Source organism: Gasterosteus aculeatus, chromosome 16, assembly GCF_964276395.1.
Source record: "Gasterosteus aculeatus chromosome 16, fGasAcu3.hap1.1, whole genome shotgun sequence".
In the NCBI taxonomy this organism is placed as follows: Eukaryota; Metazoa; Chordata; class Actinopteri; order Perciformes; family Gasterosteidae; genus Gasterosteus; species Gasterosteus aculeatus.
The window spans coordinates 11,546,864-11,565,313 of record NC_135704.1 but is presented as its reverse complement, the minus strand read 5'-3'; the positions used below and the strand labels follow the sequence as shown (position 1 = coordinate 11,565,313).

Sequence of the window (18,450 nt, the reverse complement as noted above, 5' to 3'; positions counted from 1 at the left end):
GGTCAGGGGTAATCTGACAGCTTATGCATCACCGCTTCTCAATGCATAATGGCTTTGACCACAATTAATATTCAAAGAAAACAAGAGGATGTTGGCGGCTGCATGCACACTGAGAGGCTGACAGACACGTCAAATCGCACAGGATAAACTGGAGCTAAAGGTTGTCAAAAGACATTCACAAGGGCGTACACAACGCTTTTTAATTGTAGGCATTCATTAATTCAACAGTCTTTCCATTCCTATCAAATTGTCAGTAACACGTTAAGACAGAGAGAAGGTGTCTTAAGCCCCCTTATTGTGGCACTATTTTAATTCAGTGTTTCCAACATAATTTAGTTGGACGTCTCCTCTTAATTTTTTCCTCTCCAGTTTGTGAAAAGGAAGTTCTAAAGTGCAAACTTATTCTAAAGTCAGTCGGAATGGTGAATTAATTTACATTCATTAACAGCTCATGGATTTAAGGTTGTTTTGTTTGTGACTAAGCCATTTGAAGCACTGCACTCAAAATTGAACCCACCAAAAATGATTAGTCAACCTTGTCCAAAATGTGGGCGGAATATGAAAAAGAATCACTAGAATCTAAATAAGATATCAAAACAATTAACCTTACTTAAGACTTAATCTGGACTTTGTGCACGTCTACAAATGTGCGTGTGCGCGTACCACAGGTGGTGAGAGGAGAGCCGCCTGCAGGGATGGGGGCCGGGCTGCACTTTGTTGAGGGTGTCGGGGGTGGAGCAGGGGAGGAGCTGCCTGAAGAAGAGGCCATGTGAAGGGAGGACAGGGCTGATGATGGGGAGGTCAGCCGCTCTCCGAACTCCATATCTGTCAAATACAATCCAGTCAACACTCCGATGCAAAAAAAGGGGAGAAAACAAAAATGAAAAAAAACTCACCACAAACCCCCCCGGGACACACATTTAAATTAACATCAAAACCACTGACGTCTATAAGTGTTCAACTTCTTTGTGAATGCAACATGTTGTCCCCATTGTATTATATTACATGTGTTGTATTAATGCAAACCTAATTTGATTACTAATCAGACATTTTTTTTGTTGTAATTTTGGTAAATAAACTTTTTGTTTAATAAAATATGATATCAGAAACTAAACTAGTGGTAGCACTGGATTTACAAATTATTGATTATTTTCTAAAACGGCAATGTCAAAATGAATGTCAAACGGTATAATGAAGCAGGGAGCCAGTCTTCGGTCTCTTAGGAACAGATTTATATTCATCCTTCCACAATCTTTACATGGAGCCCACAACAATGAATAAACAGGAGCTGTAATCATGGTGTTCGACCACTGCCTTGACACCCTCGATCCAAATCATGCGAGAGATTCTAGTACTACAGTGCGCTTTAATCAGGATGTCTTCCATTATTGAAAAGGTTAAAAAGGCGGTTTTATTGTCGTTGTTATACAACTAAATTTCATTTGGTAGCCCCAAGTCAGCCAGTAGCAGTGAACAATGTACAAGAAACAATGTACATGATAGATACATTTAAAAAAAAAAAAAAAAAAAAAAACACACACAAGATGAATAAAAATGTTACCGAAGTGTAAAAGTATAAGTAAAAATAGGGTAAAATGTGTGCGTGCGTTTGTTTAAATGCGTATGTATGCCACTTGCCTCTCCCTGATCACATAAGACCACATCGAAGAGGCTCTTTAACGCGTGTTTCCAGGTTGTGTGTTACAGCCTGCCTTTGTTGTTGTATAGTACATTACTCCAACAATTCCTAGATCTCCCTGGTGATTCTCCTCTGCACGAGAAAAACAGGAGTGACTGATTAATTTGAGGAGACAAAGCCACCCTCTGAATAGCAAGTATCATCCCTCACCAGGAACGGCACTGATGAGACGTAATAGACATGAAAGCTGCAGCCATGCTTCACTGAAAAAAGGCCAACATCTCCTGTGTTGGTGCGAGTTTATGAGAAACAAATAAGAAAAAAGGCTTTCATATTTATAAATCAACATCAAAAAAATAAAACGTTGTCATGTTGACCTTGGTACGTCACACGTATTCAAAGATGTGCTGAATTCTAGCTGAAATTTTGTTAAGAAATTATGAATCAGAACAAAGTAAATATTTAATAATGTGTAATAGTGTTATAGATAGAAATGTTTCACAAAAACATTCTGCACACTAAATGTTAGTGTACCTATTCATTTTCGACCAATTTGCTGAAGATATTTCTGACTGGGTAATTACCTTCAACTGCATAATGATTTTCTATAAATGCAAGACCAGTGAAATTTCTGGAGTAGTTGCTCCTTTATGAATAGTAAAAAACAGATAGAGGTGAATTCACTTGTCAGCTCTAGTATTAGAAAAACAGCAAAATATATTACCAAAAAATGCTCTGACAGTAAAAGGCTGTTTTGCAGCATCGATTAAGGACACCATAACTTCATGACCCAGAATTAAAATAGGTTTAACAAGTAGTAATAGTGAAGTGGTAACAAGCTTGAAGATATAGGGTATAAAAAAACCACAGAGGCAGCAAGTACAGGATGATGGGCGTTTCATAAACACTAAATTAACTTAATGGATGGATGTTCTTCAGCTAATGAAAGCATGTGCGATGAAAAACCAACCGCAGGATGCACGTGTGTGCGTGTGTTAGTGGGGTGGGGGTGAAGGGGGTTATAGGAAGAATGACTGATTGAATGAATCAAAGTCATGTCCACACATACGACTCCACAAGAAGAACTCAGCTTGTGGTCCAAATACAAATTTCTCTTCAAAAGGGAAAACAATGAAGTTATTAACAGTTGAAGAGACTCTAATGAGACAAAGCAGAAAACAAAGACGCCATCAATCATTTGAATGTAGGTTGCTAGAACTCTTTAAGCAATCTATCCAAAGACACTGCATGCAAACGTTCACATTATACAACATTTCTCATAATAACGGTCCCACGTTTCTGGGTCCTCATCAAACATGGCTGAGAGAAAGCGTTTGCATTTTATTTGATCTTCTGTGTATCCAGCATGATAAACATACAATAATCTCTTCTAGCTTGCCAATGCAAAGAGGCTTGTACAATAAAATTGGGTGCATCAAATAATGTTGTGGCTGGAAACAAAGTAATTTGCTTGTTTGCATATTACTATTAAACGTCACGGGGAGCTGGGCTCCATGCCAGAAAGAAGCTGAAAGGCTTCATCTCAGGTTTAAGGGCATAACAGCAGACCATTTTAGCAAACTTTCTAACGTAAAAGGGAAACTGAAACGGGACCAATCGAACTGCAAGCAGAATCCGCCCAGACTGGAAGACCGGAAGCGCCCAGCTGTGAAGATCGTAAACCAACAAACCCAACATGTTGCCTCAAGCAGCCAAGCAGAAATCATTCAGTTGGCCTCAAAGCAAATCAAGTGTGTACTTTGTTTTCTTCTTTTGGGGGCTTTTCAGTTCTTCTACCATTGTCAGCAATTTGGATCTTTAAAAAAAGCTTTCAGGTTGAACCGATATTTAACCGATAAGTAAACTAACATGAATACTAATGTACATTTGAGGTTTTTTTCTATTCTTTCCAGCAGTGTCTCTTTGCATGTGATGGAGCAGAGTACATTTTACCGCACTCTGTCGTTACTGGATACACACACACAAAGCATTCGTTTTCCGTCGTGTGTCCCTTCTTGTCCCTGTTATCTTCTTTCACAACAACAGATGGCTGATGCCAACAATGATAACCCAGTAACAGAGACATCAGAGTGGATGAGCAGTATTTGGACTGCAAACATATCGTCTTTTCAGCCAATGGGAGGGCACACGGGAGATGGTGTATCAGAGGGTTTGACTGTTTATTAAAAAGCTGCATAGAGGTCCTTTGTCCTACAATATGATGAAAATAAGGAGCACATAGTCAAACAGCAATTCCAAACAAATAGGACACGTCAAGTTCTGACTAATTGCCATGCATTAATGGTGGCATATTAATTAGCATTACCCCACATCACATGTTAGACCCCACCTCTTTAGACGTCAACCTCTCTCCAAATAAGGTTGCTTTTTCCATCAGCTGAGCACTCCTAAACCTCAAATCATTGCTGGTGTCAATCATCCCACTAAACACCAGTTTAAAAAAAAAAAATTAAAAACAACACAGCGAAGGCGGTAATCCAAGAGGGCGACGGCAAAACAAACTCCAAAGCGGCATTCTACAAACCAAAGGGTGACGTCACAATGACCATGTCTGCTGTGCGCTCGATGTGAGCAACACTTTATATGGCTGAAGGATGAAATGGATTGTGTGGTTTCTGAGGCTGCATTGAACACAACATGTTCGATGGTAAACCACCACACACACACGTTCTGATGACAAGTTATTGTTCCTGGCCTTGACTCTTACTCCATCTGGACAGTGATAAAGTGCTCTGTGCCCCCCACCCGCTTCCCCCGTCCCACCAGCTAAGGAAACTTCAGCTTGACCTGCATATGGGGCACAACTAGAGTACAAACAGCATTACTCAGCAGTCAGGGGCTTTCAAGGCCCGCTATCAACTTTTACATTTGACGATGTTTCAGTGTGTGTGTGTGTGTGTGTTGGGGCGGGGGGGGCAATCTTCCAATGGAAACAAACAAACAAACAAACAAAAACTTGTGCAACACGGACAAGGTTAGTCATATTTTTAAGGAAAATTTGCACATATAATGGAGCCACATAGAAGTTGTTCACCTCAAATTTGCAAAAATGAATGATCAATAGAAAATTAAACACTTCTCAAATTTTTACAGACGCCCTTTTCAGAATTGATAGACCTAATTCCCATCATACTTTTTTGGTTGAGTCTTTTGTTGATTGATGGTACACAAAGCATGCAGTCAGGAGAGCTGTGCAGAGTGATCAACATGGAAAACATGGCAGCACTAAACAATGAATATCTTGCATCACGGCCCACTATTCATCTCAGGTCTGTTCTTTGCGAGCCAGGGCCCCTTCTCGTAGGAGCACATCGGGGAGAGAGGAAAGAAACCCACCTGCTTTCCAGAGGGCGCGTCTTCACATAAAAAGGTTCAGAATGAAGATGCTGGATGCGTGTTGAACGGCGGACTGTGGAGCGACCGATCCAGTGACTATTACGGTGGCTGGCAGATGGCGGAGCAGTGCTGGTGACACTGTGGAGCCGATGGGAGGCTCTGTAACGGTCGCCTGTCACTAAAACGTGATGCATAGCAAGGCCCGCCCCGGTCTGACTAAACACCTTCAAACACCATCTATTCACAGATTTGTCCATCTCAGCCGTAGTCATTTACGCATCAGTGTAATGGCATCTTTGACCTCCTCTGGACGGAAACGCATGCACTGCGAGCCCGGACCCACCTGCGGTCGTACTGCGAGGATGGTAATCCCCTTTTTGCTCTCGAATTATCTCAAAACGCAACGCGTAGGCATTCTTTTATGATCGGTTTTTGGAGGCACATCCATCTCTTAGGGGGACCTTCACGGCAAAAGAATTCATTTGTGTTGGCATTGACTGTTTTCGAAACAAATATTGAACGCTACCTCAAATGCATTGGAAAGTGCTGGTAGATACGCAGGGAAAAAGGGACTCTGATGAATGATGCGAAGCTTCAGTATGACAAATCTTTCAAGAAGAGCGTTTGTCCTTCACAGTGGTGTTGGCACGGTTTGCTTGTGGATCATTTTCATGGAGGGTTGTTCTGGGGGGAGGGGGGCTCCACATGTTCCACACAGACTGACATCCATCATGAACACGTTCCTAGAGGTCCTGCCTGCCGCCGCCCCCATCAACAGAAAGCCATAAAACGTGGAGCTCAGCCTCCAGTTTTTAATTAGACACATACAGGGAAGGAGGAAGAGGGGGAGGGTGGGGGGGCGAGAGAAAAGGACAAGTAATTGCATGCATCTCCTAATCAACTGCCATTAAGCTGTTGTTGTTAGCTTAGAACATGCAGGTGGTAAAGGGAGAATGGTGCCCCTGTATGATATTTGTATTTTTTATGCGACTGTTTGCTGCAGTCGGCAGCCCGTTGTTGGTATTTGTAGTGTTTTACAGTGGGAGGAAGTGGAATGGCAAGCCTGTACTTGCTACGGATAATAACCATGTTATGATCACTGAACATCACAGAATTTACCACTCCACCAGTCTCGTTTAATCCTGCATCACTTGCTGCAGGTATTGTCAGAGTCATCATTTGCTTCTGTATTCTGATGTTTGTGCACACCCAATAGATGATGTCCTCATGGTTCAATTGTTGGAAATAAGGGGATAATTCTAGGGATTTCTTTTTTTGCAAATCACTGATTAAACACAGTAATGACTTGGTACAAAGCTTGGCACGTCATTAGTAGATGAATGAAAACCTTTCCATTTACCAAAGGTTGACATGCCACTGCTCAGAAACAGCTATGAGTGTTTGTGTATTAGTTAGCTTAAAATAGTCTACTTTGACACGTATCAAGTGCTTATGTGTGTGATAAAAATAGCGGTTTTAAGGAAATATTGTTTGCATTGTCACTTTGGGGGAAACTTCAATTACTCAGAGAGCAACGTGGCGATGCAGTTGGACTGTGACTATTCTATAAATTCAGCAGTCGAATATTGCAGTTTGATATTATTGGGTTGTGAAAGGTGTGCATTTGCATGTAAACAGGAAAAGAAACTGCTTGAATACAAAGCAGGTGCAATAATCTGACAGGAAGCATAGCTACAAATTAAACATGAAAGCAGAATGCTGGTGCAAAGTTCATTCGTCATTATGCACAACTAAACAACACGCAGCAGGGCAAAAGGACTCCTACTATTTTACATTCAACTTTGAAATAAGAACAAAAAAAAACATCCTTGAGCCATAATATTATTCACATGGTAAAAAAATACAGCTGCGAAGAGGCTATTTGATTATGCTAAAGAATGTCACAAATCCGTCTGCCGTCGTTATCAATCGAGTGCCTGCTCGTCGGCTGTGGGTGGAAGGTGACTGGCTGATATCTGATGGTGTGATTCTGACTATGCATCATGCCAGAGACAGCGAGGACAAAAGTCCAAGGCTCCCCGGGTCTTTAAAGCTTGAGCAGTGTCAATAACGCTGTTGTGCTTTGGAGGATCAAAGAAGCAGCAGTTATGTGCAGGAAGACATGGGGCCTAACAGGGCTTCAGCCTATTTCTCCCCACTGCCACTGTCCAAGATGAAATGGAAGGCAGTCAGGATCAAGGTAAACATCACTAGGGGGGCTCTTTCATTCCAGACTCCTCGCTCTCGCTCTCTCGCTCTCCAAAAAGCACACCATAAATCACATGGCAACCGTAATGGGAAGTGGGACCGCGGTGTGCCAAATGAAGCAATAAAACAGATCCCGAGTGTCCCTTTCAAAGCATTAGTCACAGTGTCCATATGCCCACTGCCTTACTGAAGCAGGCCGTGCCGGTTGCACCGAAACAAACACCTGTGCGGCTTGCACACACACTGAATGTCCTAATTGAAGGTCAGTGAAAAAGTGAAATGACAAGGAATTCTAACTCCCATCACTTGGCACTGTACCCTCAAAGCTCGATGGTACTAGACAGCCAAAAAAAAAAAAGACCATTTTTAATAGCTGGATTCTTGCCTCAACCTTCTGGTGGAGATGCACGGGGGCCGACGCATCACTTCTCAACAGCAGTCGCTTCGACGTCGCGAACCACACTGCTCGTAACAAATTCTTGCAACACAGAAGACAACGAGGGCCCTCAACACCCGCAGACAGGATGAGGCAGAGTAACATGAAACGCTGACTAATGTGAGACTTCCCAGCTTTGACACGTTCTCCAGACTTTCAACAATCTGCAAGTGTGTTGTGAGCAGCAGAGCTATAAGCACCGTCGGCCAGCCTAAGCCTAAACACAAGGGGGGTGGGGGGTGCGGGGGGAAACGCTATTTTTGTTTGCGGCGCACAACCTACAAAAGGCTTATGTTCTGCTTTATACCATTATCTCGTCAGCCGAATCCTAGAAATATAATTAGCAGTGTGTGGCAGCAAAAGTGAATGCAATAAATATAGCCTGTGGAAAAAAGGAAGGAAAATGAATTAAAACAAATGAAAAATGAGTTGCACCTGCTGAGAGGCAGTCGGCAGCGGACAGGCTTCCCAAGCAGACGAGTGGAAAAGGAACTTGTTAAAATGGACATTTAAAAGTTGCCCACACAACATGTGCACTGCCTTTCAGTCCAGACGTCACAGTGCATGTTTTAGATAATTTTGGATACTACAACAAGGATTTACTTTGGGACCCAGTGACAACACCGGTTATCAGTGCAGAGGCTGCACATAATGGCGCACAGACCATCCCTGTTAACAATCTGCTTGTTAGTCGTTGCATTAAATGTTATCAGAAAGTGAAGTGTCAAAGGCAAATAAAACAATCGACAGTTCGGTTCCTCGCACATTTTATGAGTGAGGTGAAGGCTACAAAATGAATGGCGCATTTCATTATTTCAAACACACTAATTACTGCAGGATAAAACACGAGACAATGGCTTTGAGACGAGGAAGAATAGAGTCTCGTAGAACTTAAAAGCACCTGAAATTTATTAGAGACTTGATACTAAGCGCACGGCACACGCAGATGTGGCTTCAATAGATGGAGGAGAGTCACTTGGGATACTTATCAGACTACTTCTATTTTGATGAATGTGTGAGTAAAATAACTAATTTCCTGTCTGCCTGTGGCGACGTGCTCACAAAAGAGACATATGAATATTTCCATCTATTCCATATTTCTGCTTGTGCCGCTTCAGACTGTGTGTGTGTGTGTTTACACACCACTCGCCACTTCAAGCTACCATGATAATGAGCACACTATTTTAATAGATGTGAAATGTGGTTGTACTAGACTACAACCACGATCAGAGGTTTTGTGAAACAAATACGATAAAAAAAAACCCAACAAAAAACAAGAGGTGTGAACAGAATAGGCTTACTCCTATACACATAATTATCACACAACACTCTTGCTGCATGCAGAATACAAGAATGTAGTGGAGAACTGTGACACTGACACTGCACCGGGTCACGGAGACGACGAAAGAACAACACAGACGTAGGAATGCCTGATGGACAGTGAGACCAGCTCACCGATACCCACCTGACCATCGGAGACACCAAAAAAAAAAAAAAAAAAAAAACCTTCGAGTCTTTTTGAGTGAAGAAGCCCAATTGCAAATTGTCAAATATATGATAAAATGTACTTCGAGCTGTATTGCCACTGCGTTCTACATTATATTCTTAGGCAGGAAAGGAGGGAGGTAGTTGAATCATACACAACAGAAAGCTGCACTAATGGAAATGTTTCTTCATCCCTACAACAGACCGAAGAACAACTTGCCCGTATGTGAGCATGTGACAAGCAAAAGCGGCTTTTTGCGTCACTTACCCAAATGTGGAACATGTGGTTAAGAATTTGAGCACATAGGAGAGTGTAGATGGTGTCGAAGGCAGATGAAGTTTTATGTAGGTTAAAATTCCACAGAGTTTTTCCCACCACTGTCTAAAAATACACTTAACCTAAATGACAGATTTCTCTAGCTATTCAATTAACATAGATATTCCTATTTTTATGTAAAGCAGACATATTTCAATTTAATATTAATTAAATTGTGATACATTTTGGTTGTAAGAAAAGAAAAAATCTGGAATGAATGAAGATATTTGTTGTTTAACAATATAATGAATAATCTAAATCTGGGAAAAGATGACAACACTTATTCCGAAGGGAGCCCCTCAAATCCAAAAAGTTCCTCCAGGAATATTCAGTCTAAGTGAATACAATATCCATTTTACAGCAGGAGGACAGTCGGTGCATAACAATGAGAACTGCTAATGAAATCAACCATCACGCTGAAATACATACATATTAAACTGGGGTCTCAATGTCATTTGCTTTTTGCATCGTTTCCTCATTCTTACCGTGGGTTCATTAAAATGTTTTATTTTGAATCAGATTTGTTTACAGCCAGGAGTAATGACTGTATATCTCCTTTTCATTCGGTTTTGCAGTGTTATCTGTGTAATGAGAAGAGCCATTACCAAATTAATATAATATATCCGCATCTATTTGCAAGAACATTTTAACCGTAGCAAATTATTTATTTAGAGACAAACCAATTGAAGCGGTGCAATATATCTGTACTCCCGTTTAAACACTTCAAATCAATTACACAAATTCTGTAACATTAAATAAATGGAGCTTAACAGCTGCCATTGATTGGTTTTGTAGGTGTCAATCTTGCACATTGATTTTCTCCTTTGCTTTTACAACAAACACAAACTTCATAATTACACATGCAATCTCTCCCTCCAAAAACAAGGCATTAGAATTTGTTTTCCTATCGCTTAGTAAACAACGGAAGTGAGATAATTGACAAGGGGAATTGTGCAAGGGGATCTCTTTGAGTGGCAGAAGGTCACCGCCGATGGGGGAAAATGGCGCCGATGCTCCCAAGCTGCCATTTTTTCTTTCCTGACAAAGACTCCCATCTGCCAGCGAGCCATTTGCAGCCTCCGAGTCAGAATATCAATGATTCCTCACCATTCGGAGTTCACCTTGGTGTCCCCTCTACGTGCGCCTGAGCGCTGACACCGCAGATCCTCTGTGCGAGGGTCCTGCGGGCCGCCAACATTTCATCAGCATTGATTATGTTTGGAGTGTTTTGAGATCTCTAATCAAGCGGTTACAGAATTTATAGTTTACGTTGCCCCGTCAGATTGGACGAAGCGTTTTTTTTTTCCCCCCAGAGACACGATGAGCAGGATGCTGAAGCGCCACGTTGCCGTCTACTTATGAAGTGAGAACGGCACTAAAAATCTCCGTCGACCCACAAAGACTTAATGCAGTCGTTTAGAAGGGAACGCGAGGCAGCTGGCCGTGACCTCACGAGAAAATGGAATTGTCCTCACTGCCATCTGCACACCTCGGAGACGCTCTTGCGGGCCAACAGTCTTCCAACCAGCTCCCCAGTGGACCGTGACGGTGTTTTTTTCCAGGCCTGTCTAGCGCTGACCTCCGACCTCAGAAGAGAAACACTTGCATTTTATTGACAAGGAACGCGCCACTGTGACTGCAGCGAAGTCAAACCATTTGCTGCTGTTCCAACTAGTTTGGTGAGACAACTGTAAATCACCATCATTGCGCTGTCCTCGTTGTGTCCGACTTACCTAAAATCAATAGTTACTCCAAAATTGATAAAAACAGGTGAACCATTTCAGTGACGTACTGTTGAAGGTGTTTGCCATTAATTTGGACAATGAGCAACTTACAGCTGCTCTCTTTTCCCCTGGCGGCAGGAGAAGTTCCCTCCCCAGCTCCTTAAGTTGTTGTAACATGTAGGTTGAGAGCCAATCAAAAGGAGGTTTGACCTCACAAGCCTGCAATAGAGTTGCTGTAACAATCATTAATCTCATGAGCTCCAATGTAACCAGTCATTGTGGACTACAAAGCAGCACCGTTTTCTGCACATCCGTGGTCCTCTTAGAAGCCACATGTGTGTGTTCATTAAACCCCCGAGAACAGCCAGCGTGAATGTACTACTCATACAACGCATTTCGTAGCATCATTTCAGCGAGTCTTTGATTTTTCTATTGACGGAGTTCTTTCATCCCTTCACTTCACATGTGTTTTAGTGCCCCTCAGGGAGGAAAAACAGGGGAGGTGGGGGGGGAGCAAAAGAAGAGTGGCCTCTTAGTAATACCTCATCAAATTACACAGACACAGCAATCTGTTCGCTCTTCTGGCAAAGTCACCAAACATAGCCTGCTCTGTAGAGCTATACTATAACCTGAAAGACATCAATATTTAAAAAAAGGGTGGTAGCTACACCCCTCTCTATCTCTATGCCACACACAGATATACATACCGATGACCGGTCCATAAAGCGGTTAAAACTGGGAAAATATTAATATTTTTGTAATAAAATGGGATGAACACTAATATGTCTATTGGATTGAATTCGACCTGACATTTTAACAGTGCGAGGGAACGTGTCCTGCTTCACTTTGTCTCCCGTAACAATTCCTCCGAAAATAAACACGTTGGCTTTGTCTGGAGCCAGACGTGCCCTTTGTGTGCTTTGCATCTCCATTGTGTTGAAGAGGTATAGAAATGAACGGCGGCACCGCCTGGCTTTTACCAAAAAAGCAGCTGCGGACACACGATGCACAATGAGGGGCTGATTTAAATTTCTTTTAGCTTGATTAAAGTTACTCTGAGGGCTCTGTGTCTACGTGTCAGGCCTCTTTTCCGTCGTTCAATTTGAAACAGTGCTGGGAAAGGTTGGAACAAAAAAATCAGCGATGATTGTGTTGAGCAGTAATCAGGTATGGACTTGCTCTTAATAAACAACAGCCGACCAACTAGTCGCACTGATCCGATTATGCTGAAGCCAACATGTACTGTATTAGTAAGCGTGGTTCTGTGAGTGTGAATAAGTAGAACTGAGAGAAAGACTGTTTGACCATGAATATGTGTGCATGCGGGAATCCAGGTTCCTATGGGGGCTGTGAAATGAATGTACAGAGAAAAAAAAAACCTTGTGTCATCTTTCTGGCAAACAGAAGCAAAGGGTGTCTGTCGTTTCTTCTTAAACCTAGGGAAAAAAAAAAGTCTGGGCTCTGAACTGAAGGCTACTCCCAACTGCTGTAATAAATCCTCGCGGGGCTTCTACTACAAACAAATGGAAGGGAGAGTACTCGGGTTTACAGAGGATGGGGTTCCTGTGGCGAAGCTCATTTCGCCATTTCAACTCAGCTTGTGTGCGCCACTACAGATGACCTGTCTCTTTCCAGGGTCACTCACATAAACAGTGGGGGACTCTCTTCTCCTCCCCCCCCCCTCCCCCCCAAGAGCAGGAGGCAGCCGTGTAAATGCCGTAAATTTCACTGCACAACTTTAGCATTCTTTGCCCCCCGATGGATAAATGAGCAGCCACCCACCCTACCCCCCCTTTAGGATTTTACTTCATGTTGAAAGAGCTGAGAGGCACAAGAGGAGTCAGAATAGCACATACAAATGTTTGGACTCAAGCCGAGGTAAATGTGGACATGGGGAATTACTTGCTCATCTATATGTGATTAGCCAAAAATTCTATGGAAGAAGAATTATTTCTTGTTGAAAATATTTTGCTTGCAGCACAATGTATTTCATTTGAGTAGTGTCAGCTGTAAAACTGTGCTGCTTTAGTGTGCGCACTGCTGTCAAAAATATATAGAATGGTAAAAGCGGTTATCAATTTCCTCATAATTAACAGCATTTTCAAAACTGCAAAGGAATTCAAGGCATGTGACACTTTCTGATAAAGTAGAGAAGAAAGGAAGTGAATTTGACATAACCAACGCCTCGGTCTTGGGGCAATTTTTAAAAGCAAACAGGAAACATCTGTATGTGGAGTAGCCCAAATTGCATTTTAAAACAAAGCCAAAAAAATGGCCTGGCTCAAAGTCATTTATCTTTATACACCCCATAGTCAAAAATAGTTATCTTTTCTCTCCCAAGAGATTTAAATATGTTCTTATGCTTAAACACTTTAATTCTAAGAAAAGGCAGGAAATAATTGGTTACACACAAAATGAGAGCAAAGTGTAATGCACCACAAACTAATTTCATAAAGAGGACATTGTTAAATCTCAAAACTAATTGGAAAATTCTAATCCTATACCTAAATAATACTTTAAACAATGGGGGTGTTTTGCTTAATCCTGCATGCCCATTTACACATTTTTCCCCAATTTAACAGCGCAAACAGTTTTTTCCTTTATGAATTTAAAAAGCATCTGGCAGTGATGGACAATGTGGATCTAATGTAACCAAACACTTACTCGTATGAGACCGTCCTCAGCTCTGTGACATCACTGCTCTGCACCTGAAACATGAGACAACAGTCAGATTTATTGCCTGCTTTTATCGATCTACTCATTCAGCAACCTTCCTATCTGAAGGCTGCACAAAAATGAAATAAAAATGCTAATATGGAGCACAAAGGGGGGGGGGGGTGCGTTATCTATTCTTAACATCAGCAGAAAAACTCAAATCAAACTGCTGCTCCCGGAGACGACCACATGGCAGCGGGACTAAACACTTGTTTTCTTTAAACGTCCATTGTAAAATATCCGGAAATCTCCCGACACGTTGGAACTGTAGATCTACTTGAACTCAGAGGCTTCTCACTTACTGGATTACATCACTCCCCCTTAAAAAGCCTTTTTAGGACAATGCTCTTAGTTAAGTAAAAGGCTCTATACCTCCCATGGTGTGTTATGTTAGACTCTGGGCATTGTTGTGTGAAGGCTGTAATATTATCCTCATATCCTAGTTTACAAACGCCTGTCAGACAACTTAAAATATCAAAGGCGTGAGCTCCCATGCTAATGGGACACAATTAGAGGTTTTATTCGCCTATTGAAGACAACTGGGCACTTCAGGAAATCCTCTATTGAAAGGGAACAAAGTAGAGCCCATCTTGCGATAGGATCAAACCAGCCGCAACGCCTAATGGGGCCGGGGGCAAAAAAGATGAGGGGCCCCTCCTCCGTTTCCTATCCCGGTGCTTCTGGCACCCTTGCTTAGAACAAGCCTCAGAACTCAACCTTGATTTTGATCTTAACTGCACACCTTTAGAGTTGCGTCACTGCATCTTGCCCGGTCTGCTACGCAGAATCAAATCAGACAGAAATAACAACATCTGGGACCTCTGTAGTTCTTTACACCGTCCGTGTCGGAGACATCACACTAGTTCCCTTCACCAATAAGCCAAATGGAAAATAAGCAACGCACCAAAAAAAAAAAAAAAGGTGTTTCTCAGCAATAAAATGTTCCTAAATGAGCAAAACAAAACGATTGCCTTGATGCTCTAGTTTTAAAGTCAAAAAGGTTTGATCCTGAGGCTTTGAACCAATGTTCCACCCCGTTAAAGGAGTGAAGGCATACTAGTTTGTTACCAAGTGCCTCATTTTAAAAAGGAAATGCAGAAATAAAACTAACTTCACACTAAGATCACCCTTCATCAGTACCCCATTCGGGGATTTTGGTGTATTGCGGTGTGGTTTTTAGCGTAGTGCAGCTGTGTGCAGAGCAACATTCCACCTGGAAAATATATAAAGTATATCTTATCTTACTCACTTTATTACCAACCGCTACAGTGACGTTGGCGTTTTTCACCCTCCGAGAGTCTGAGTGAGAGTTTATATGTCTGTCTGTGGACAGATTTGTTAACCTTCCAAGATGCCGTCACAGAGCTTAACAGATGTTTTTGTTGAGATCAAAATGAAGGCCGAGTTTGAAGATACATGAGCTCCCCCCTTTTGACTCCCATGGTGTGGATGGCATTGCAGCTGGCATGATTCCTTCGCAAAATGGTTTAAAAAAGAGGTGCTTTATGGTGGATTGAGACTTTCTCCTGCCTCACAAAGGCTCTCAACATGAAGACGACCCGGCTGGCACCGCGCAGCTAACGTTGCTTGCCAACTTAGCTGACAGAGCTAACGGTGTTTACCCGGGAGGCGGTTGCTACGCTCCCGCAGCGACGCCATCAGATGTAACCGCTGTATGACAGCAGTGAAGCTCACATGCATGCATTATAACATGAAGCGGGCTATAGGTGGGTGAACAAAGCGAGGAGAAACTTTAATTAAAACACACAAGATGTATTCACTCTATTGCAAATGTGTGGTTTGGGGCTTAATATTAAAGCTGTCTATGATGAACTGGAATCCCCTTTTCGAGCGTAATTTCGTAAGGGACTAAAGAATGAAGTCAAATCAACCAAATCAGCTTCACATCCAGAGTAAACACTGGGTGTCTCATAAGCGATGACCTCCACGCTCTCACACGAGCAGCAGCAGTCCCAGCACTTGTTGTGCGTCATCTACAAGCGGGTCACCTTACAGTTCCATCCATTCCATTTGAAGCCTTAATGCTCTGAACGGTCTTCGAACGAACAACGGGGACGCGTCTCCTCGGGTTACTCAGCCTGAAGCGTGTCTGGCTTATCGTGGCATCGGCCTCCCGTTCACCAAGTCACCAGTCGACGCGGACGAGAAACTGTCCTGCTCGCCAAACAAGTCAGGGTGAACATTGAGTTTGTTGCGACTGTATCGTCTCAATATCCGTCCGCCGTTTGTAAAGAACTCACCCTCTCAGCTCTGACAAACAAATACCGGTATCAATGGGAGGCTTTTTACACTACACACACACACACACATTCAAAAGGGTTCATTCAGCGCAAACAGAGAGCACTGGGACATTCATGAAGTGCAACAAAAAGAAAAAGGACTCCTGGCTGGGAGGGGTGCACAAGTGTCAATAGCAGTGTCCTTATAGAGTTATCTTCTCATCTTGTACTGTGGATCATTCTGAACCGCTCCGCTGAAAACCTAAATAGCACTTCAGTAAAGAGGAGTCAAGGTAAAGTTGGAAGGAAAAGGGTTTTTTTCTTCTTTTTTTCCTCTTCTTCAAAATAACAACGTGCAACAATTTGGCAGTGCGAGAGGCAATGTGAAGAAGGATGCCCACCGCCTGCACAGTTTCTCATTAGGGTGCAGAAATAATTTAGTCAATTTGAGTCATTAAGCCTTAGAGTTCGGCCTTTGCTGATACAAACGTTTCTAAGCAAAAAAAGTGTTTTCTCCCGCCTCTTATCAGGCCAGGATATTTAAAAATGTGGCTCCAGCAGTACGCCTAGTGCAGCTCAAGCAGGAAGGGTTTGTGGCAGCAGTGACCAGATTTTAAATGCTTGAGGATCAATATAGAAAAGGCAGAGCCTTTGTGTGAGAGCAGAATGGTTAACAACTAAAACTGGACTGGGGTCTGTACGTATCTGAGAAGTATGCATAGATGGAGCCACTTCATTCATTCTCAGCTCGCCTGCAATTCCTGCAGCAAAGGCGGCAAACAAATATTAAACAGTTGGCCGGACGGCTGGCGTCTTGAAAACATCAGCCCCGTTTGCACAATGGGGAGACTTCAATCTCAGAAGCATCAGTGGCTCAAATAAAGCAGAACAAAAAAAATTATTAAAAAGCATCTCCAGGCGGAGAGAAAATAGATCAGGAAGATGAGTGAAAAAGAGTAATCTCCTTGACATATTCCTAATAATCCACCTCCCTCTTGCCGCTCCCCCCGAGCTCACCCAATCATAAAGTGTCAACACTGACCTACAAAAAGGGGACTCCCGTCAAGCCCTACATGTTTAAAAACATCAATCACAGCACACAAAGAGGCTACATTGAATTATACAGTATTAACCTTCAGGCCTTGCATATAAAGACCATAGATTTATTTATGCTTGTGTGTTAAGAGCCTCTGCATTGTTCCTTACAGCGAGCCGGCTGCCAACTTGATGAACCTGCTCAGCCCTCAGCAGGAGGCCAGCATCTTTGATTAATGAGTGCCAACTTGAAGAAGTGGTCAGAACGGGAGAGACGTGGCGAAAAATGGGAGGAAACAAATACGAGCGGAGCGGTCGTGTTAGTTTCCCTGTTGGCCAAAATAAAATTTAAAAAAAAAAAAAAAAAAAAAAGAGTCAAAAAAGGAACAGGAGCTACACAAATATTAATTTTGATTTATTCAGGAATCCTGATTTTGATTCATTCAACCCTGTGACTAATTCATTAATACACGTCGGGTTAGTAAACCACAAAGAAATAGATATTTGACAAGAGACACCATGCTACAGTAGGTAGCGTTCTCATGCACAACGATCTAACCCGTTATGTGGTGTATTGCTTATTAGAATTTAAGGTTCATCTTCACATAGATGCTCATTTAATTCCCAATTCCTTTTTTTTTTAGCAACCATGAGTCATTGTAGGACAGATGAGCAGCATCTTTAAGATTGTTAAATGTCAAAGGCTCACATGAGAAGTATAAAGCACCTCAACATTGTTCTCTCTGCAGAGGTTTTCAAGGACATGTGCTCTGAATAAATATGAGGCAAATTTAGTGACCTTCTACCTGTGTTTTGATTCATTGGCAGTTACTGGATGCATGCATAACACATCAAGGCTGTGATCTGATTTATCTCGCTGCCTTGGCTACTGAGGCCATTTAAATGATGGACTTTACCAGGAATAATGTTTACTGCCATTTCGGTTAGGACTGTGTGTGCAAAGGGCACACGCAAGTTCATTACTATCAATTATATCTGTAAAGGCCAATCAGCTCCACCGCACAGCAGACAAAAGATGTCTGCCAAAACAAACGAAATGACGCAAATAGCATTTACTCCATCAGTGTCTGAAATAGGCTCTTTGAGCTGTGCGAGCGCACTCGCTCACAAATCATCAAGCGCCACAAACCGCTACCCCCCCCACAAGTTTATTTTCAGTTTTATAATTATAAAATAATCAGAGTGAGTGTTTACTAGTACACTTGAACAAAACAAAAAGCTAATGACCGTTAATGATCAGTAACGCTTATGCTTCATCAACTATGAGTCAAGAT

General features: G+C 42.3%; 1 protein-coding gene across 4 annotated transcripts in view; it reads right to left on the bottom strand.

Annotated features, from left to right (window-relative positions):
- LOC120834518 (bromodomain adjacent to zinc finger domain protein 2B) overlaps window positions 1-18,450 on the bottom strand; it is a 40,644-nt gene that overhangs the window by 19,894 nt on the left and 2,300 nt on the right. For 3 of the 4 annotated variants that reach the window (XM_040202559.2, XM_040202561.2, XM_040202562.2), the window contains exons 2-3: window positions 13,830-13,873; window positions 664-825 (exon numbers count right to left, since the gene is read on the bottom strand). In XM_040202559.2, the coding sequence (XP_040058493.2) occupies window positions 664-823 (160 nt within the window). In that variant the 5' untranslated portion in view covers window positions 824-825; window positions 13,830-13,873. Of the gene's footprint in view, window positions 1-663; window positions 826-4,996; window positions 5,116-13,829; window positions 13,874-18,450 lie in introns of those variants that run through there. The other variant, XM_040202560.2, reaches the window with a different exon arrangement.